Raw genomic sequence first — 22,705 nt, 5'->3', positions numbered from 1 at the left:
GAAGTTGGTTTTTATCCTACCATCTTCACTCCAGACAAATAAGACTTGGAGTGAAAGGCTAAATCCTACAGTCTTCCCTTCTGTCATTTCTTGATTGTAATCTCTGCTCAGAGTTCCTTGGGTGTGAGAAATGGAAACATTCTCAGACTAGTACCAATGCCACAATTTTAGCTGTAAGGCTTTGGGTAAGTCACTCCCTCTCTCTCCACCCTACAGATTCCCCATCCATAAAAGAGGAGATTAGAACAAACAGCCTTTAAGATCCCTTCCAGCTTGACCATTCTAGGATACATATGTAAACTAGATGCAAGTTAGGTCTTAAGTTAGCTCTAACAATGGCTGTTCTCTTGGTTTTGTTTCATTGTATTGACTCCCCAACCTTCCACTCACTCCATCTGGAGTCCGTGATTTTTTTTTAAACATCTTGACAATTGTTGCAATAGATTTTGTCTCCTTCATAATCCTATGTATTTTATTTCTGGCATTCAAAAACACTCTTCTGAGAAAGGGTAAACATGTAGGGTACACCAGATGGCCAAAGGGTCCATGTCACAAAAAAGGCTAAGAACTTAAAAGTGATACAGAAAAAACAATGTTGCTGCTCAGTCATTTCAGACATCTCCAAATCTTCAGACCCCTTTGGGGGTTTTCTTGGCAAAGATACTGAAGTAGTTTGCCATTTTCTTCTCTAGATCATTTTACAGATGAGGAAACTGAGACAAACAGGGTTAAGTGACTTTCCCAGAGTCACACAGCTAGTAAGTATCTGAGGTCAGGTTTAAACTCAGGAAGAGGAATTTTCCTGACTCCAGGCCTGGTGTTCTATCTACTGTACCACCTGACTGAAAAAAAAAATAACATGTGTGTATGTGTGTGTGTGTAACAACACTTTGTTTGGCAAAGCACACAATATACACAATCTCATTTGATCCTCACAACGACCCAGTAAATTAGCGCTATTGTTATTTTCATTTTGCACATGAGGAAATCCAGGTCAAAAAAGGTTGTAACTTATTAGGGTCACACAGCTAATAAGAGTCTAAGGCAGGATTTGAACTCAGGTCTTCCTGACTCCAAGTTCAACACCATTCACTATCCCATCTAAGTATTTCACAGAACCTATTTTTTTTTTTAATTTTGTCATTCATTAACATAAGGATCACTTAGTGTGCAACGAACATCTGTCTGCCAATACAGATCCGCAGCCAATCTACAGCTCACAGAGCTGCCTGGGGTACAATGATTAGCTCACAGTCAGTCACACTCACAGAGCTGCCTGGGGTACAATGGTTCGCTCACAGTCAGTCACACTCACAGAGCTGCCTGGGGTACAATGGTTCGCTCACAGTCAGTCACACAGCTAATATGTGGCAGAGATGGGATTTTAACCCAACTCTTCTTTACTCCAAGGCTAGCCCTGCATCCTCTACTGTCCTCTCTGGAAGTTCTTACCACTATTCATCACTATCTTCATCATCATTATTATAACTTAGAAGCTAAGAACTCTGCCTTCAGATCTAATGACTATGTCCAGAACTCTCCAGCTGATTTCATCCTTGTACAAGCAAGGATTTGCTTTAAAAGTCTATGGGCTTTAGGGCGGCTATGTGGCGCAGTGAGTAAAGCACTGGCCTTGGAGTCAGGAGGACCTGGGTTTGGATCCGGCCTCAGACACTTGACACACACGCACAAAAACTAGCTGTGTGACCTTGGGCAAGTCACTTAACCCCAATTGCCCTACCTTCCCCCCTCCAAAAAGCAAAGCAAAAAAAAGACTATAGGCTTTAAATGATCACCTTGTTCTGTGTATATCATCTACTGCTTTTTTTTCCCTGTCTCTTCTGTGTCCCTAGATTGTATTCCAGTATTCTACCTGAAATGAGGAGACTTTCTTTGGAAAGGGCTAGACTCTAGCCTAGAGAATGGGATGGAAAGAAAAGAGTCTCAAAATATGACACTTTGAAAAGCAGCGAATGCCTAAGAGCCTGAAGTCTTCCTCAGGCCATTATGACTATGTCTGTCTGGGTAATAATATGTGGTAGCAGAAAAAGTAGTCAGAAAGTCCTGGGCCCATAGTCTTGGTTCTTGCCACAAACCAGCCATGTGGCCTTATGGAAGTCACTTAACCTCCACACCTAAGTTTTCTCATCTGTGAAACAGGGATTAGGGGAGGTAGGGAACTACTCTACTTACAAGGTTGTTATGATGATCAAGTGAGATAAAGCACGTGAAAATGTTTACCTAAAGTATAGAGTTTCTATATAGATATAAGGAGATACTTGTACTTTGTACTGATAAATAACCTTGGAGTCAAGATGACCTGGGTTCAAATTGTGTCTCCAATGCATACTAGGTGTGTGACCTTGGAAAAATCAATTAACTTTTTTTAATAATTGATTTAATTTCGTTCTCAACATTCATTTCCACAAGATTTTGAGTTCCAAATTTTCTCCCCATCTCTCCCCTACCCCCACCCCAAGATGGCAAGTATACTGATTAGCCCTTCCCCCAAACTGCCCTGTCTTCTATCTCCCTATTACCCCGCTTACTCCTTTACCCCTTACTTTCTTGTAAGGCAAGATGGATTTCTATACTCCGTTGGCTGTATATCTTATTTCCCAGAAATCAATTAACTTCTAAGTGTTCTCAGGAAAATCTTTAAGACTATAAGTTATAAATTGCTGAGCTGCATTAGCAGAAGGCATTTTATACACCAAGAGTTTCCTATATCAGTAAAATCATACTTCTGGTTATATGTACACAAATAGATTCACATACACATATTCAAAACACTGTGATGCTTCGATGGATCTATTATCCCAGTAAAGGTAGGTACTCCTCCCACCAGCATTAGTATCTATGAAACTGTCTCTTTGTTTGCAGGCTCGCCATACATTCCATTGTAATCCTCCCACTCATCTACTTGCTCATTGTACGAAAGAACCCTTTCCGGTTTGCCATGGGGATGGCCCAGGCACTGCTCACGGCCCTCATGATCTCTTCCAGGTAAATGAGGACATTTTGTTTTTCTTGTAACAAACGCAGCCAAAGGGAGTCTCTGAATCTTGCCTTTGTCTGTCTTTCCCTTCCTCTGTTTTGTAGTGGCAGATGCAAAAAAGGCTTTGGTTTTAGAGATAACCTTTAGGATGAGAAATGAAAGTATTGGTGTCTCTTGGTAGTAGTCTTAGTGTCTCTACCTGGGAATATATTTCCTCTCCCACCAAACATTTTCCCCTTTCCTATATGAAACAATTCTTAAGGGTTTTATTATATTTGTAAGAGGTATCATTAGCTCTCTAAATTTTGTTTTCTAGAATTACTGAAGGTTAGGTTTAATGTTTTATACTTTTTAAGATTAGCCTTCTAGAAGCAAAAAATCTCAGTATTCAAGTACAGGGCTGGCATTGCACAACTACGAACTGCTTTCCCTTTGTGTTGTTCAGCTCAGCAACACTACCTGTTACTTTCCGCTGTGCAGAAGAAAAGAACAAAGTGGACAAGAGGATCACCAGATTCGTTCTGCCCGTTGGCGCAACGATCAACATGGATGGAACCGCCCTCTATGAAGCAGTCGCTGCTGTGTTCATTGCACAACTCAATGACTTGGATCTGGACATTGGAAAGATAATCACCATTAGGTGGGGTGAGGGTGCCATATCAATGTTCATCACTATTACTGGTAGCCTCCCTGTGAAACACCTATGAAGATAGCTAAAAGTATTGGGTATTCTCCAGTTAAAGACTATGTTCCTTTGACTTCTACTCTGTCTGCATAGCCTTGTCCCCAAGAATAACCAAAGCCACATATAATGGAACCCTGAAACTCAAGACCTCAGCCATTGCAGTTTGATCCAAAGTCATCTTCTGCATTGGGTTTGGAGTACAAGTGACCTAAAAGCTTCATTACAACCTAGGGTGTGCCCCATGTTCTACCAATATAGAACAAACAATCCCCCAAACCTACTCTTTAGTAGACTTGAAATTCTGGGTAGAAAACCATCTCAGTGTATTGTTTTCAGTCCTTTTTCGGTTGTATCTGACCCTTCATGACCCCATTTGGGGTCTTCTTGGTAAAAACATAGGAATGTTGTGCCATTTCCTTCTCTAGTTCATTTTACAGATGAGGAAACTGAGGCAAACAGGGTTAAGTGACTTATCTGGGCTCACACAGCTAGTCAGTGTCTGAGGCCAGATTTGAACTCAGGAAGATGAGTCTTCCTGACTCCACACCCAGCACTCTTTGAACTGGATTGTAAGAGGGCTTGGCAGATGAGAAAACTGAGGCCTTGTGTGTGATCATATAACTTATATGGCAGGACTTAAACGTAATTGCTGACTCCAGATCTAGTCTTCCATAAGGTAGCTAAGTAAAGTACCCATTTCTGAACATCTGTCACTTTTACTCTGGGTGTTCCTTCCTCACTTTGGTTCTACATTTTCTAGGTGCCTCTAATTTTTTACCCTATTAAAGAAGGCCTTGTGCCTAGACTCAAAGCAGCCAAGATACACACACATTTATTCATTATACTCTAGCCATATGCTTAAGCCACCCTTAGCCACTGCCCCCAGTCCAATAATAATAAGTGAAACTCATAGTAAATGATTTAAAAAAATCATTGCTGGCTCTACCAGGGAGTTCCTTGACCTCTCTACAGAATCTTATTTTGTGTACCTTGCATGTAGGAGGTGCTTCATAAATGTTTCCTGAATAGAATTTTTTCTCCTCCCCTTCTAGATACTCTGTCATCCCTTAAGGCAGCTAGGTGATATGGTAGAGTGTCAGACTTGGAGTAAAGAAGGCTTGAGTTCAACTGTGACACTTTGGGGGAGCCATTTAACTCCTCTGGGCCTTAGTTTTCTCCTCTATAAAGTGAGGGAGTTTGACTCGATGACCTCTAAGGTCATGATACACAGCAGATAATGCAGTAGGCATAGAGTCAGGAAGATCTGAGTTGAAATGTGACCTGAAGCATTTATTTGCTGTGTGACCCTGGGCAAGTCACTTAACTTCTGCCTGCCTCAGTTTCTTCAAGTATAAAATGCAGACCATAATTGCACCTACTTCCCAGAGTTATTATGAGGATCTAATGAGAAAATATTTGTAAAGTGCTTAGCACAGTGCCTAGCTACATAATACTTAATACTAATTTCCTTCCTTCCTTCTCTCCTTCTTTACTTTCTTCTCTTCTTTCCTTCTCTCCTTTCCTCCCTCCCTTCTAGCTCTAACTCTATGATCCTGAGATTTGGAGAGTTAAGGGCCTCATGGAGGCACAAACAATCGTGCTTGACACCACAGAACTTGGCCCTTCTGAAAATCACTCTGTGTGTCACAGTATTGTGAAATAACTATAAATTCTACCAAGTACAATCTTATCTAGAATTGAATCTAAACTAGTGATAATATCCATGCTCTTTGTATCCCTTCCAGTGCATAGATGCCTAAGGTCTCCTTCTCCATAAATGTTTATTAACTAGAATTAAATTCCAGATCCCTGAGCATCCCCACTCTTAAAAATGGAACCTGAGGAAGTGAAAAGGGCACTCTGAAAGGTTTTGTTTTCTTCTACTTTAAAAAAAAACCCTCAGAGTCAAAGGTAAATTGTACCGAAGTCTCAGAAATCCCTTAAAGGTGTTGAGTTCCAGAACAAAGGAAGTGGTACTTTTGAACTTTGTAGAAACATGACTGAGGTCAAAGTCAGAATCCTCTTTGACTTCATATACTCTCTCAGTTCCAAACCCAACCTCAGTCTGCAGAAAATTGTTAATTCTTGATACACCATGGCTTCCTGCTCAGAAAGCCAAAGCAGTCCAAAATGCCGTTGTGGCTGCAAAACCACCTGCTTTGGCAAAGCAGTACTTTTATGGGCTCAGTCCAAGGCACCAACCTTCCAAGAAGAGGGAAACTGTTGAAACTGAAGCAAACCAGAGCCCAGAGTTCGGCTGTGTCTCAGACATGTGACCAAGTTGAGCAGTGTCGGCAGGACTCTTGAAATTTTGTAACTCTTGGTGTAGATTTGTCTGTGGAAAGTGCCTCAGAGATACGATAACAACATAGCTCCAGCGATTTTAAGGTTCCTACTTTCCCTGCAAGAGCCATATGGCAATAGGCTTTCACTAGACTATCTAGTCCAGCTCCTAGCCAAGGTTCAAACCCAGGACTCCTGGCTGTGTTCTAATTCCATCATACTACTGGAAGTTCAGAAGCAAGAGGATTTCACATGAGAGCAGCTAGGTGGAAATGAAGTGTTAATGCCTAGTCATTTGATGCATGTGAAGTCTATGGTTTGAAGGGGGAGGTAATTTGGGGAACACAGTTCTCTGCCTCAGACTTAGGAATCCCTGGGTCCAACCAAAAACAAGTTCCCACATTAATATTCATTCTTTCTCACTGGATCCATTGCTATTGGGCAAAATACATGCCCAGATCTCTTTCATCCTTTAAAAAAAGCCACCTCATGATCTTACTGTCCACTCAGGCTCTCATCTTTTCTCTTTCTAGCCAATTATTTAGAAAGAATAGTCTATGTGATAGATTGGGAAATGCTGTAGATATGATTTTCTGATATTTCAGTCAAGCAGTTAATGGTCTCTGATTTTATGAACAAGATGGGTGAATTCAGAACTGGTGGAATTGACGAATGAATGAAAAAGCTCTTATTAAGTACTTGCTCTGTATCAAGCCTTGAATTAAGCATCAGGGATACAGATACAAAGCTTCCTGCCCGCAAGAAGCATACATTCTAACAAGAGTGGCGGCTCATGTTTTGGAAAAGGTACAGGGATGGTTAGTATAGTTATAGTGGAATAGATTGACACACCCATTCCTACAGCAATGGTGGTGTCGATCTGGGGCCAGATGACTGAAGAATATGTCCAGGGAGTCGAGTGAAACATAGGTGAGGCTACCTAGAGTGCTCCCTGCTAGATGAGGCACTCACTAATTAGGAGAGCAGGGGGCAGTTAATGGGTTGATATAGCTAGGCATCTACCTTCATTCCTGTGCTATTTAACACTTTTATCAAAGGTGTACTTATCACATTTTCAGATGACACGGGGAGGGATGATTTAAACAATGAATAACAGAGTCATAATCCAAAAATATTTCTGCAGGCCAAAACAATGAGCTGGGTCTAATAAGATAATAATAATCATAGTATATTAATAATAGCTAGCATGTACATAGTGCATTAAGGTTTGCAAAGCACTTTACAAGTATTATCCCACATTACCTTCACAATAACACTAGGAGAGAGGTGCTATTATCCCTATTTTACAAATGAGGAAACTGAGGTGGGCAGAGGTTGTGACTTACTCAACTTCAAAGGGCTAATAAGTATCTGAGGGCAGACTTGAACTCAGATCTCCCTGACTCCAATTCCAGCACTCCATCCACTTCACCACCTAGCTGCCCTCCTTGCTAAGGAGAAATGTCAAATCCTATACTTGGCTTTGAAAACATCAACTTTATAGACATGAAATGGGTGAGGTGTGGCTTTCCTCTGAAAGAGAGATTGAGGGTGGGGAGCAGTGAACTAGGAAGCTGCAGATCAATAGAGCAAGGTAGCAACCAAAAAAAGTTACCAAGACCTAAGGCTGCCCTGAGAGGAAGAGTATCCAGGACAAGATTACTACTCTACTTTGCCCTTGTCAGACCACCTCTGGAGTGTCATCTCCAGTCCCAGGAGCCACATTTTAGGAATTATATTGATAAGGCAATATATATATATATATATATGATTATATATAATATAATTTTAAAAACAGTGCTTAATAACATGTCCAGACATGCTACATGCTTAATCCTCATAGACTGACAACACCTCTGAAACATGCTGTAGGAGGATCCATTGGGGGGAGGGAGTATTCATATTGAGCCGATAGAAGAGAATGCTTAAGGGAAACCTGCTAGATGTCTTCAAGTAAGATGGAAGAAGAATCTGACTTCTCAGGCCTTGTCCCAGAAACAATGAGTGGAAGTTGTACAAAGACCTATTTTGACTAGATGAAAGGAAAAAACTTCTTAGAAAATTAGGCAAAAGTGGGATGGGCTGCCTGGAAGGCAATGGGTTCCCCTCCCTAGAAACCTTTAAATAAAGTCTGGATGTGATTGCTTGTTAGCTATGTTATAGAAGAGATTCTCCATCAAGTAAGGGGTCATCTAAATAGTTTCCAGGCCTGTGTTTTAACTCTGAACTTCTCTATGGATAGAGCACCGAACTTGGAGTCAGGAAGACCTGAATTCAAACATGGATTCAGACAGTTACTAGCTGTGTCATCTTGGGCAAGTAACTTAGCTCACCGGCCTCAGTTTCCTTCTCTGTAAAATGGAGAGAATAAGAGTATCTACCTCCCAGAGTTGCAAAGAGGATTAAATGAGATAATCATAAAGTTCTTTGCAAATTTTTAAGTGTTTTATAAATAGTGTTGTTATTAATTTTTATTATTACAACTATATATACTTTTCAATACTTTGCCTTCTGTTCTCTAGGATCACTGACGACTTTCCCATAACCAAATTCAATTGACTTTTTTCCATCTTCATTGTCTTGCAGCATTTTACATAAGATTGCTTCCCTTTCTTTGGATACTTTCTTATCCATGACTTCTGTGACATTGTGCTTTGAGGGTTCCCCTCCTATTTCTCTTACCATCCTTTCTCTGTCTCTCTTTCTTTGGCATTCTTTTCCTTTCCTCCTAGTATTACTATCTCCTGATGATCTGTCTTTGAGTTTCTTTTATTCACTCTATACTATCTCTTGTAGTCACTTTCATTACTTACCACTAAGTAAACAGTTCTGTACTCCAGGTAGAATTAACAGCTATTTAGTAATGCAGGAGCCCAAAGGTCACTTTATAGGTAAATCAAGATACAGAAGATTTTAAGTATAAAAGCTGGTGTGCTCTTTCTTGTGATACTCCCAAACGATTCTTCCTGTTTCCTAGCTGCATGACAAGATAAACAATTCATGTCTCTGAGCCTCAGCCATCTATAAAACAGGGATAATACTTGTAATTCACTACCTAATGGAATTGTTAGGAAAGTGTTTTGTGAACTTTACCAAATGAACCAACAAATGAAAGGAAATGTATTTACTAGACATCTTATGTGCTAAGCACTGTGCTAAACTCTGGGGATACCATTTGGGGTGGGGGGGGGCACTAATTACCAAATTTCTTTAAGACCAAGCCATGAAGCTTTCAGGGCTGTCTTCATGAGTTCAAATCTGGCCTCAGACACTTACTAGATGTGTGACCCTGAGCAAGTCACTTAACCCTGTTTGCCTCAGTTTTCTCATCTGTAAAATTAGCTGGAGAAGAAGATAGCAAATCACTCCAGTACCCTTGCCAAGAAAACCCCAAATGGGGTCACAAAAAGCTGAACACCACTGAACAACAAAATAAAGCTTTCTCTGACCATATCGGCAAGATATTATTTCCCTCTCCTCTACAAGTCTTCTCCATTTGATGCCTATATTCTGTCTTGCTCTGTAGGTATTCATGCGACTCGCCTTATTTCCCCTACTAGATGGTAAGCTTCTGAGGGCAGAGGAAGGGTCTAATCCTTCTTCCTATGCTCCCACAGAGTCACACACAGAGTTAGTCATCATGAACTTTTCTCAGTGTGACTTGGGAAAGAAGTTGCAACAACCACCAGGTGTAAGACAGAGGACCTTAAAAGGAAGATTACCTTTCTAACTCTTCTTCTTCTGTTTGTTTTGGCCACAGTGTCACAGCAACAGCTGCCAGCATTGGAGCTGCAGGAGTGCCCCAGGCAGGGCTAGTCACCATGGTCATTGTACTGAGTGCCGTGGGCCTGCCAGCCGAAGATGTCACCCTCATCATCGCTGTTGACTGGCTTTTGTGAGTTGCAATTTTCTGACTTGAAAACAACTATAATGATCTCATTGTCCTTAACAGGGTGAGAGGACAAGTTTTTCTAAACTCACCTATGGCCATTCTCTTTCTAGATGGTCCAAGGAGCCATGTGCTGCTGCTATCTTTAATCTCTTTCTGACCAGGCTACCTGATAAGGTGCTTAAAAATTAACTCATCATAATAAAGATGAGTGCTCAATGCCAATAAATAGTATCACCATTTTCTCATCTGATATGATTATGCCCAAGGTTAGATGTCGGGCAGGAAACAAAAGGATAGACTGTAGGGAAATTAATGACTATCCATCATTTCACATCTATCCCTAAGGTGCCTCTCCTATCTAGTCCCAGACCTTAACAAACCTATTGATCATAACATTTTAAAGTTTGAAGTATCATAGGATGTACAACTTAAAAGGGGGCTTAGAGATCATCTCGTCCAATTCCTTCAGTTTACTGATAAGGAAACTGAGGCACAGAAAGGACAAATGACTTACTGTGAGGTCACATAGGTGGCATGTAGCAGAGCAGGGATCCAAACCCAGGTCTTCTGGTTACAAATACAATGTTCTATCTGCTTCATGACATTGGACTCTAGTTCAATTCCTTCATTTTATAGAAGAGGAAACTGAGTCCTTGAAAAGGGGAGGACCTTGCACATGATCACATATTGTACAGCAAAGGCAGGACACAACCTAGGGCTTCTGTCTCTAAATCTTTCCATGACCCATTAACTGCCTCTTCTACAAACAGATCCCCACAAGAGTCTGAGGCACCTGAATATGTCAGTGGGAGGCTGAACTCTCTTATAGGGACGTTAAAATACAAAACTCCTACTAGTCCTGTTTCTACCTCTTTGGGAACTTCAGGGATTAAGCTAGAACTAGCCAGGCCACTATAGGGAAAGGGTGTGTTTTGCAATATTCTATAAGGAATATGGGCAGCTAGGTGGCACAGTGGATAGAATGCCAAGTCTGGAGTCAGGAAGATTCATCTTCCTGGTTCAAATCTGGCCTCAGACACTTACTAGCTGTGTGACCCTGGGCAAGTCACTTAATCCTGTTTGCCTCAGTTTCCTCATCTGTAAAATGAGTTCTAGAGAAGGAAACAGCAAACCACTCCAGTATCTTTGCCAAGAAAACCCCCAAATGGGGTCATAAGGAGTTGGACACAACTGAAAAACAACTGAACAACATAAGGAATATAAGATCAGAAATCTAGAAATGGAAGACTCCTCAAGCCATTCATTTTTATGTGTTGTCTTCTCTCATCAGAATGTAATCTCTCTAAGGGTAAGGACAGTTTTTCTTTCTGTTTATATTTGTATTCCCAGTGCTTAGCATAGTGCCTGGCACATAGCAAGTATTTAATAAATGTTTTTTTGACTTGACTTGACATTATTTGCAGACTGATCATTTTACAGATAAGAAAACTCAAGCCTAGTGAGTCTCAGTGACTTCTCCAAAGCAACATGAGTAGTAAAGGTCAGAGGCAGGATTTGAACCTAGATTTTTTGATTCCAGAACCTAGTCAATCTCTCTCTCTTGACTGTCCCACTCATTACCCATGGCATTCATTTCTGAAACAGCTAAAACCAGAAAGGAAGGTCAATTAATCATTGACAATATGCTCTATGTCCATTGTTGGCACAGTCTAGATTGGGCATAAATACATTATTTGTGAGCATAAGCTAATTCAGTCTACCTGCAGTTTTCCCAAGAATGGGGCTTTGTCCAATTCTTGGAAGTCAATGTCGTTCACTTTTCTCTGAATCTTCAAGATTTGTCTCTCTCTGAGGATTCAAATTCCTTGAATGAACTGAGTGTGTTTAACTTGGAAAAGAGAAAACTTAGCCAGGACATAACCACTGTCTTCAAGTATTTATTTTTTTTATCCCTTATAAAAACTAATTTAGCATTTTATTTTTCCCCAGTTACATGTAAAAACAATTTTTAACATTTGTTTTTGAAGTTTTGAGTTTCAAATTCTCTCCCTTTCTCCCTCCCCACTCTCCCTCTCATTGAGAGGGCAAGCAATTTGATATAGATTATACATGTTTAGTTACGCAAAACATTTCCATAATAGTCATGTTGTGAAATAAATAGACCACAAAAAAATACAAGAAAAATAAAGAAAGTTTAAAAAAGTATGCTCCAATCTGTATTCAGATACCATCTGAGGATGGATAGAATTTTTCATCATAAGTCCTTCAAAGTTGTCTTGGATCGTTGTATTGCTGGGAATAGCTAAGTCATTCACAGCTGATTATCTTACAATATCACTGTTACTTTCGCTTTGCATAAGTTCATGTAAGTCTTTCCAGGTTTTTTTGAGAGCATTCTGTTCATCATTCCTTATAGCACAATAGTATTCCATCAAAATCACATAACACAATTTGTTCAACCATTGCCCAGTTGATGAGCATCCCCTCAATTTCCAATTCTTGCCACCAGAAAAGAGCTGCTATAATTATTTTTGTACATATTGGGACTTTTCCTTTTTGTTTTTTATCTCTTTGGAGATACAGACCTAGCAGTGGCATTGCTAGATCAAAGGATATGCATGGTTTCATAACCCTGTAAGCATAGTTCCAAATTGCTCTACAGAATGGTTGAATCTATCCACAACTCCACCATTAATGTTCCATTTTTCCCATATCCCCTCCAACATTTCTCATTTTCCTTTTCTGTCCTATTGGTCAATGTAGGTATGAGGTAGTACCTCAGAATTATTTTAATTTGCACTTCTCCAATCAATAATGAGTTAGAACATTTTTTTTCATATGGCTATAGTTTTGATTACTTCATCAAAAAACTGTTCATATCTTTTTATCATTTGTCAATTGGGGAATGGCTCTTACTTTTTTATAAATTTGACTCAGTTCTCTATATGTTTGAGGAATGAGGCCTTTATCAGAGAAACTTGCTTCAAATTTTTTCCACAATCACTATTGCTAATAATAGTTCCCTTCATCCTATTTCCCCTCCTTTTTATTCTGCTCTCTCTCTTTTTTCACCCTGTCCCTCTTCAAAAGTGTTTTGCTTCTGACTACCCCCTCCTCCAATCTGCCCTCCTTTCTATTAACCCCACCCCCCTCTCTTATCCCCTTCCCCACCTATTTCCCTGTAAGGTGAGATAGATTTCTATACCCAATTGAGTGTGTATGTTATTCCTTCTTTGAGCCAATTCTGATGATAGTAAGGTTTATTCACTCCCCCTCACTTCCCCCAGCTTCCCCTCTACAGTAAAAGCTTTTTCTAGTCTCATTTACGTAAGATAAAGAAAAGAAAGAAAGAAAATAGTATCCTTCTATCTCCATTCAGTCTCCATAATTCTTTCTCTGGACCTGGATAGAATTTTCCACATGAGTCTTTTGGAATTGTCTTAGATCATTGCATTGCCAAGAAGAGCTAAGTCTATCATAGTTGATCATAGCACAATGTTGCTGTTATTGTGTACAATGTTCCCAGGGGGCACTTCTAGCTAGAGTCCTTTCATCATTCTGATTTCCAGTGCTTCCCCTCCTCCCCAAAAAATAAAATTCCTTTGACTGTAATTACTTACATGTGTATACATTGTTTTCCCCAGTAGAATGTAATTCCTTGAGGTATTCATATTTATATTTATATCTCCAAGCCTTAGCACATAGTAGGCTTATAATACATGTTTACTGATCAATGGATCAAATTCCAGCCTACATATTATGCCTGCTTTGGTATTGCCCACTATAATGGGTAACTAATAATAACTAATGAAACAATCTAAGCATAGATGAATTATTAGCTAGGCATCCAGAAGAATGGGTCACTGAACTCCCTAGTTAATCCAAAAACCCTAAATGCAAGGTAAAGCATATTTTTATGCCCCCCAAAAATTAAATAAACCCATAAAGTCCAATTAATTATCCCACAAAAATAACTAACCAGAATACAAAATAAGGTAATCTAATTTCTAACTGGAGAAAAATTTAGGGACTTTCCAAGTTGGGAGGTGGGGAAAGTGGGTTTTGATCCAGTTGAGAGGGGGATGAGTAGGTTTTATGGTACTCTATTTATAAAACAAAAAGATATTGATTAATTACATCCACCTGCATGTATGAAACATGATCTAAACATATAATTTACCAGAAAAACAACAAAATGGAGAATACATGTAGTAACACAAGATGGAGTCAGTGTTCAAAGATAAAATCTGATTTGTCTTTTTGATTCTTATGCTAAACTAATTGCATTTTGTACATAGTTTTCATTTTATCATATCAGCACTATGATACAATAGAAAGAACACTAGAGTTAGTGCTTGGGATACCTGGCTTCAAGTGTGGGAAAGCTGGTATTGGCCTACTAGCTTTTTTGTTTCATTTTTTGAGTGGGTAGGGATTAGGGAGCAGAGCCAAGACAGGGTGTTGGCACATGCCAAGCAAGGTTTGGGAACTATGTATTAAGCCAATATTAGAATACATGTGAATTAAATATGAGCACAGGTGAGTCAACTTAACTCTTGGAACCTCTGACAAAGTTTTTTTACTGACAAAAACTGACAAGTTTTCTTGTCAGTAAAAGAGTAACCCTAAATAAGTATGAATATCACAGAGTACAGCTTTATAGCATTAAAATGATATGTATTTTTTTTTTAGTGTTAAAAAGTATTCTTCCTGCATCTTATAGAGTAGGCCGTTACCTACTTTTAGTCACAGCATTGTTGAGAAACCATGGCTTCAGTGTGTTTCAATAACTAAGCCTATTGGCTAATCCTGAACTTCCATATTTACCCTTATACTTGAATTCCAATCAATCAATAAATAAATATTTGCTAAATGCCTATGTACACTGTAACAAGGACTGGGGACATAAAGAAAAAAAAGAAGAGAAGAAGAAACAAGTCCTGCCATCATGGAGCTTACAATCTAATGGGGGGAGGTGGAGGAGACAAGACTACATACACATACATATATGTGTGTATATGTATATATGTGTATTTGTATGTATGTATATATGTGTGTATATATGTATGTATATATTTGTGTGCGTATGCATATAGGCATATACAAAGTAGAGGCAGCAAGGTGGCATAGTGGATAGAGTACTGGACTTAGAATCAGGGAGACTCATCTTCCTGAGTTCAAATCTCACCTTGGACACTTAACTAGCCATGTGACCCTGGGCAAATCACTTAATCCAGATTACCTCGGTTTCCTCATCTATAAAATGAACTAGAGAAGGAAATGGCAAACCACTCCAGTATCTCTGAAAAGAAAGTGTCATGAAGAGGGAAACACAGTTGAAATGACTGAATAAGTATAGTATGGATCTGAGTAAAGAGAGACTTAGGGAAGGGAGACCAATTAAAAGGTTATAGGTCAGGGGTGGCCAGGTAGCACAGCGAGTAAGAGCACCGGCTCCAGGGTCGGGATGACCTGGGGATCGAATCTGGGCTCAGATACTTAGCACCACACCCAGAAATAACTGGCCGTGTAACCTTGAGCAAGTTACTTAACCCCAATTGCTTTAAAAAAAAAAAAAGGGGTTATAGGTCCAGGTGAGTGGTGATGGGGACCTGAATGAAAATGCAGGCTATGTGATGGAGAGAAGGGGATGTGTGAAATAAATATGGAAGTCAAATGGACAAGATTTAGCATTTGATTGGATATGTGGAATGAGGGATGAGGGGTTAAAGCTGACAAAGACTGCAAATGAATATTTGAATCATAGTGCCAGAGCTAATCCCCTCATTTTACAGATGAGGAATCTGAGGCCCGGGGAGGCTTGTCAAAGGTTACACACATCTAGTAAATGATGGACTGCAAGTCCCTCACTCTCTCCACTATCCCATATAAGGGGTGCTGTTAAAAAAAATAGAAAAGTTTGGAAGGTTATGTTTAGAGAAAAAGACAATGAAGTCTGTTTTGGACATGCTGTATTTGAGATGCTTTTGGGACATCAAATTCAAAAAAAAATCCAATAAGCATTTGGTAATGTGAAACTAAGATCTAAGGAGAGAGACTAGAATTGGACATATAAATTTGGGGGTCAGTCTAGAGATGATTAAATCCATGGGAACTAATAAGGTCCCCCCCCCAGTGAGGGTATATAGAGAGAAGAAATGGGGCCCATGGCAATGACTTGGGGGTATACCTAGAGTTAGGGGGCATGATATGAATGACAGTTCAGCAAAGAAGCCCAAGAACTGATCAGAAAGGTAGGAAAACCAAAAGAGCTGTTTCATGAAACCCAGAGAGGAGAGAGTAGCCAGAAGGTGATTAGCAGTTTCAAATGCATCAGAGAGATCAAGGAGAATGAAGACAGAAAAAAGGGCATTAGATTTAGCCATTAAGAAATCATTAGTGGGGCAGCTAGGTGACGCAATGAATAGAGCACTGGCCCTGCAGTCAGAAGGACCTAAGTTCAAATCCGGCCTCAGACATTTGACACACTTACTAGCTTTGTGACCTTGGGCAAGTCACTTAACCCCAATTGCCCTCCAAAAAGCAAAAAAAATTAACTTTGGAGGGAATAATTTCAGTTGAGCAATGAGAGATTGCCTCAAAATGAATTGATTTGCTTCAGGAGATGATGTGCTCCCTGTCATTAATGACCTTCAAACAAAAGTAAGATAACTCCTTATCAGGTACTTTGTAGAGGGAATCCTTTTTCAGGCATGAATTAAACAAAACAGCCATTGAGATCTGTTCCAACTCTGAAATTCTCTGATTCCCTAGCTCGAGTGGAAACTGAATAGTACAATGTCCTTTTCCATTCTTCAAACTGAGATAACCCCCCCCCCTCCAAAAAAAAATTCTGTCTAATCCAAGGGCTCTCTCTCCTAGGGACCGGTTCAGGACTATGGTGAATGTCCTTGGTGATGCATACGGAACGGGAATTGTAGAGAAGCTTTCTAAAAAAGAGCTAGAGCAGATGGACGTCACATCTGAAGTCAACATCGTGAACCCCTTTGCCTTGGAATCCACAATACTTGATAATGAAGATGCAGAGACCAAGAAATCTTATGTCAATGGAGGCTTTGCTATAGACAAATCTGACACCATCTCATTTACTCAGACATCACAGTTCTAAAGCCCCTTTCATATCCAGAGCTGGGAACACTTTGGGACATCACCACAAGAGGGATTTCTCAGCAAATTAAAACATAATAAAGGGGGGGAGGGGAAGCAATTAGCCAACCTGAGTGCTTTGATTTGATACCCAGACTTCCAGATTACTTTCTATATCGGATGCTCAGCCCTTGTTCCAGAAAGTAGAGGAAGAAGGAAGGGGAGAAAGAAGGGTAGAGGAATTAAGAGAGAAGTTGAATTATCTGTATTTTTAAAAAAAATTACCACTGATGGAATTTGGAAGTCTGTAAGCCAGTGACTGTTGGAATCACAGCCGTAAAACAGAACAAAGATCATTCAGTTTTCTCATAGTTCAATTTTTCACTTTTTTTTATTCTTCTGCCATTCTGAGCCCAGTACTTTATTTGAACTCTACTTTGATACATGTTTTCTTTTGCTTAACACATTCTTTGTTCCTTTTTTTTTTTTGGCAGATTATACCACATTCAGTGGCTAATGTGCCAAATTTTCCATTTTGCACATTTCTGAAGCAAATTACTATGGAAAGGAAACATACCAGCAGAGTCCTGCAATAAACATTTTAAGGGGGGGGGGGCAGTTCTTGTTTTGTGTCTTTAAAGTACTGTATTGGAAAACTAGGAACTATTAATCCCACCACTTACCATCACGTTCATTATCATGAGGTCTATTATATACAAATATTTTTTTTTCACAGAGTTGCCAGAGGTCAGAATTGAACTGCCAATGTGAAAGAAATAATTTTCCTTATTCTTCAAAAGCAACTACAAAGCCGCTGTTAATAAGCTTGGGTGGCATGTGAGCATTTCTCCATCAGGGCACAGAAGGGAGAAGTCAGTCTGGCTGGTACTGTGCTAGCTCTATGTATGAGCCCCATGACAGATGGAGAGAATGAAGATGACCAGAGGTGGCCTAAACAGTGCTTTAGGACTTCCAGAACTTAGCTGCTAGAAAGGAAAATCCCTTCATCTCTGCTCTGTAGAAGACAATAAAACAGTACACCAGAGTCACTCACAGGCTGGATAAGTTTTTTAACTTACTTATTTCTTAGATCCCAGAGCCCTGGCATCTTTTGTCTTTTTGCATCCATCTAGGTCTGAATGAAAGGGCCAAGCTGCATCAGCCAAGCTGGATTTTACTAAATGTCCTGCATTGAACAAATCACAAGGACCAAAAAAGGATTGTACCCATGATGGATTTCCACAGAGAAGGAGCTGCATAGTATCCAATGTTTGTAGGCAATACCCCAGGGGAGTCTCTTCCATTCTTTGATCCTCATTATTCTCCCCTGGGAGCTGTTCGGCTCTACTAGTAATCATTCTCCTGAAGCATAAGGAAGCTCATGCTTTGACTGTCCTTCATTTGTAAATAATGCTTAGCATAAAACTGCACTTAAACTGTTGTCCAGAATAATCAAGTTTCTGCAGTATTAATCCATTTCAACCTACACTTTTGTATTCTACAAAATCAGGAAATGTGCCAAAGAAACAACGAAAAGAAAATAAATGTGGGTATAGACTGACTGCATCTTAAATTAAGTTTGTGAGCTAAAAAAAAAAAACTATTACATGTAATTCCAGCCCCAGAAAATCTCCAGTGTGATGCTCTGTGAATTTTAGAATCCCCTTATCGGTGTTGTTTATATGAAATAAAGCTCTCTAAACAAAGAAAAGTTGACCTTAGAATGACTCCCCCTACCTTGACCATGAACTCACTGATTAGTAACACTAAGGTTTCCAGGGTTGTTTATTAACTGGGGATATTCTTTGTTATGGAGTCTGTTTGTAATATGCTTCCTAACTGCACTGTGCTGCTATTAACTCATAAAGGAGAATGATGTAGCCATTCCGATCTAAATAAATGATCTCCTTCAACCTTTCCCCCCACCCCTTCCTTCCCTTCTCCATTTATTTATTTAGAGAGATAAAGGTAAATCATTTCTGTTTTATATAGGATCAGAGATCTAAATCCAGGAGGGACTGTAGAAGTCATTTAGGGCAATACCCTTATTTTACAGGAGAGGAGACCCAAAGTCACAAGTAGGAAGTATCAGAGTTGGAGACTGAACCCTAAGCCTCTTACCCCAAAGCCAATATTCTTTCTAAACTATTCTATTCTATTCTGTTCTATCTACCTACCACCACTCTCTCTACTTACCTGCCATATAATTTCATGCAACCAAAAAAAATGCTGACAAAGGATTTGTAGATTAAAAACCTAATGACTAACTCATAGCACCTAGCTATGTGTTCGTATATACACAGCAACACAAAATACATAATGCATAGCACTTTCTTTTGCAAAGTTTTTTTAATTTATCTAATTTGATCCTCATAACAGCCTTGTAAAGTAAGTAATGCAGGTATTATTAGCCCTACGTTACAGATGATAGGCTCAAAGGGGATATGTCTCAAAGGAAATGGAGGACCTGGGATTGGAACCCAGATCTTCTGACTCCTGAGTTAAGCTCTCTTGCCACTACATGCTACCAAATCAAACACAAGTTTACCTCTTTTGGAAGTTGAGTGTACAGATTGCCATGAATTAGAAGAAAAAAAACTGTCTCTTCTAATCAGCTAGTTTTGTATATCTTGGAGTCAGATGACCTGGGTTTGAATGCCCACCCTACTAGCTCCATGTATATGATTTTTGGAAATGTCACTTCATCTCTTTGAACCACAATGTGTTCCTCCAATTGGTCCTTTCTAAGGTCCCTTTTAGCTTTCAATCCTGTGGTCCTTTTTTTGATAGCTTATTGCTAAGCAATTATGAGACCTCTATTCAAGAGTGTTGACAGAAGATGCACTTTCAAATTCCAGCTCTTTTGCATTTATGTGACTTTGGGCAAGTCACTAACTTCTCTAAACCTCAATTTCTCCATCTAAAAGGCTAGATTAGATGACCTCTAAGGCCCCTTCCAGCTCAGCTTATGAACCTAAGATCTCTTTGCTAGGCTTTGAAAATAGTGTAGCAGATTGCAAGGGAGGGAAGTAGAGCTTGAGAAAAATGGTCACATAATTCTATTAAGATTTGGGTTATGAAACAGGGAAAATGGGATCATAGAATTTTAGATTTGGAATGGGGCTTAGAGATCACCTCCTTCATTTTACAGATGAAATTGAGGGGAAGCTATTTAGCCAAAGTCACACAGCTATAGAAAGGCAGCACCAAGATTCAAACCCAGGTCCCCTGACTTCAGATCTAATGTGTGCTCTAGGACATCTCAATTTCTGTCTCCTGACTGTGCAACCCAGACAACCTGCCATACAAGAGCTATCCCATGAAGTATGCCTGGATCCTAGCCTGCCATTGTGTCCCAGAATCTTACATGGCTTTCCATTGCTTTGAGGGAATCAACTAAGCCTTGAGGAGACATTTCATGGATGCCCATCTTGGCCCTCCAGTTGTTATGACAGCTCAGAATTGGTGGGCAGATGGCCTTTCACTTAGAACGTATTCTGAATGAGGGAGGGGTTCCCTATTATGGCACAAAATCACCAGTGGCTATTCCACAGCACCACAGCTGTCAATAACAAAGCAGAAATACCATCAGGTGGAATCTTCACAGGTCCAGAGTTAGAATGGACCTCAGGATAATTGAATCCAGCTCTCTCGTTTCAGTAATAAAGAGATTGAAGCTTAAGGAGAAAGTTAGAAGTTAGTTGAACTTAATGTTCACACTCATGAAAAACATGAATATTTCAATGAATTTTTCATTTTAGTGATATGGGCATTCCTTCCAATGATTCAGATCCCCTTTATGTGGCTACCCAGCCTGTGTAATTCTGATCCATTGTTGTTCATAAATTTTCCACAAGGGTCTACTCAAGGTGCTGGCAGCTTAGGTCTCTTGACATTGTATAAACACTATGGAGAACACAAGCTGTCCATCAGACACTCTTCACTCTCACTATGCGACCTGATCATCTATTTTACAATCATGTATGTATCCATCTTAAGAGGCAGCAATGGCCTTAGTGAAGAGAAAGTCAACCTTACAGCCAAGGAGCACTATCTCTGACATGCTAACCATATATGACCCTGAACGTGTTAATTAATCTCTCATTGTTGAGGCAGTTCTCGTAGTTTGCCAAACTACAGAATAAGGTTGGATTTGCATTGATAGAAGCATATAGGACTGATATATGTGTGTATGTATATGTACATTCTTATATATATTATATTCTGTGTCAGCATGACTATATGCATGTGTGTATATGTATGTATAGATAGATTAAAAGATAGCTCTTCCTTAAGCCATTTATCTTATGTAGTTCATCACTAGCAGAATTAATGTATAACCTTCATACATCCACCATGTGCCTTTTTATTGCCCATTGGGTAACCAATGAAAAACATCTATATTTATCTTAAAAATCAAACATATCTCTTCTAATATTGAGTTTTGGTATTTTGGAGTCAGAGGATCTAGGTTTAAATCCTCTTTCTAGGTCTAAGTTTCCATCTCTGAAAAACGAGATTGGACTAGATAAATTTATTAGGCCCTTCCCAGATGTCTGAATCCTACATATAAGCACTGAACCAAGCATTTATGATACTTTGACACAGATGTGTTGACTTTTGCATCTTGTCTCCAGCTTTGCTTTGAAGCTAGAACAAGAAAGAGGAAATTCTAATGATGGCGGGGTGGGGGAGAAGGAAAGCACAGGAAAAAAAAACAATAAACCTCAATAGCACTGTCCCTTATCTCTTTAGCAAACATTTGGCTGCTAATTCCCCCTTTGAAGACATAAGTCACAACTCTGGTATTGCTATTGGAGCATTTAAGGCTGAAATCCCTCTCTGTGACTGATACAAACAATGCGTCAGAATCAGAGGCAGGGCTGGAAGGGACATAAGGGACCTTGGGGACCTTCTTTCCCTGGTTGCCCATCTTTTGACCTCTCTAAAGATGTTCTCCTGCTTGTCCACATCTTTCTACAAATATGAGTCCCAAAATTTAACATAGTACTCTGCTTGTGGACTGACCAAGGGAGAATATATTCTTCAATGTGGTTACAGTGGCACATTCTGTGAGATAATGAATGCATGTATTTGAAGAAAATTCTTGTTTCCACGACATTTGGAAAAGATGGCTCAGGTTGAAAATAACTTTTTGAGAATTGAACATTTAACTTGGAAAAGTACAGAGTTTAATCACGTATGTTTTCTCTGTAGAAAGTAGTGTGGGAAGCAGAAAATATCTTTATTCATGATCCTTCTACAGTTGGCAATGCCTAATTATTATGGTAATAGGAGAATTGTTTGTGATACTAACACAGCTCCAGATTTATGAATTTTAAAACCTTTCACTGATTTCTTGTCTAGGCATATTAAATATCTATACGTGTAGATGAGAGACTGGGCAACATAGCAGATAAAATGCTACCCTTAGAATCGGGAAGATTTGAATTCAAACCCTACCTCTACCACCTAGCTATGTGATCACAGGCAAGTGACTTAAACTCTGTGAAGTAACTCTCAGAAGCTTTATCTACTAATTGGCTACCTCTGATCTGTGGTTGTGGCCCAGTTCTCACCCTGATGAAACAACAAATCTTTTATAATTATATGTATACCCTGAGTAATGTTGCCCCAAGTAATGCGATTTCACAATTTTGTGGCTGCTTGTATTGATGATAACATCAATACATTACAAGCAGTAACAAAATCCCACTGTGGTTGGGCAATTATTTGGGAAATAAATCCAATGACTGGCCAAAATTCAACCTAGTGCTTG

The 22,705-nt window shown here is 39.5% G+C and overlaps 1 protein-coding gene across 1 annotated transcript in view; it reads left to right on the top strand.

Annotated features, from left to right (window-relative positions):
- SLC1A1 (solute carrier family 1 member 1) overlaps nt 1–18,378 on the top strand; it is a 104,842-nt gene extending 86,464 nt beyond the window's left edge. The window contains exons 9-12 of the mRNA XM_069090790.1: nt 2,884–3,006; nt 3,444–3,638; nt 9,727–9,861; nt 16,702–18,378. Coding sequence (XP_068946891.1) covers nt 2,884–3,006; nt 3,444–3,638; nt 9,727–9,861; nt 16,702–16,948 — 700 coding nt within the window. The 3' untranslated portion in view covers nt 16,949–18,378. The remainder of the gene's footprint in view (nt 1–2,883; nt 3,007–3,443; nt 3,639–9,726; nt 9,862–16,701) is intronic.
- Nucleotides 18,379–22,705: the final 4,327 nt, after the last annotated feature.

This window comes from Petaurus breviceps, unplaced genomic scaffold (assembly GCF_028583685.1).
Source record: "Petaurus breviceps papuanus isolate PSGF00001 unplaced genomic scaffold, PetGlider_PUasm1.0 187, whole genome shotgun sequence".
Lineage (NCBI taxonomy): Eukaryota > Metazoa > Chordata > Mammalia > Diprotodontia > Petauridae > Petaurus > Petaurus breviceps.
The sequence above is the reverse complement of the archived record's forward strand: the minus strand, read 5'-3'. Positions and strand labels throughout refer to the sequence as shown.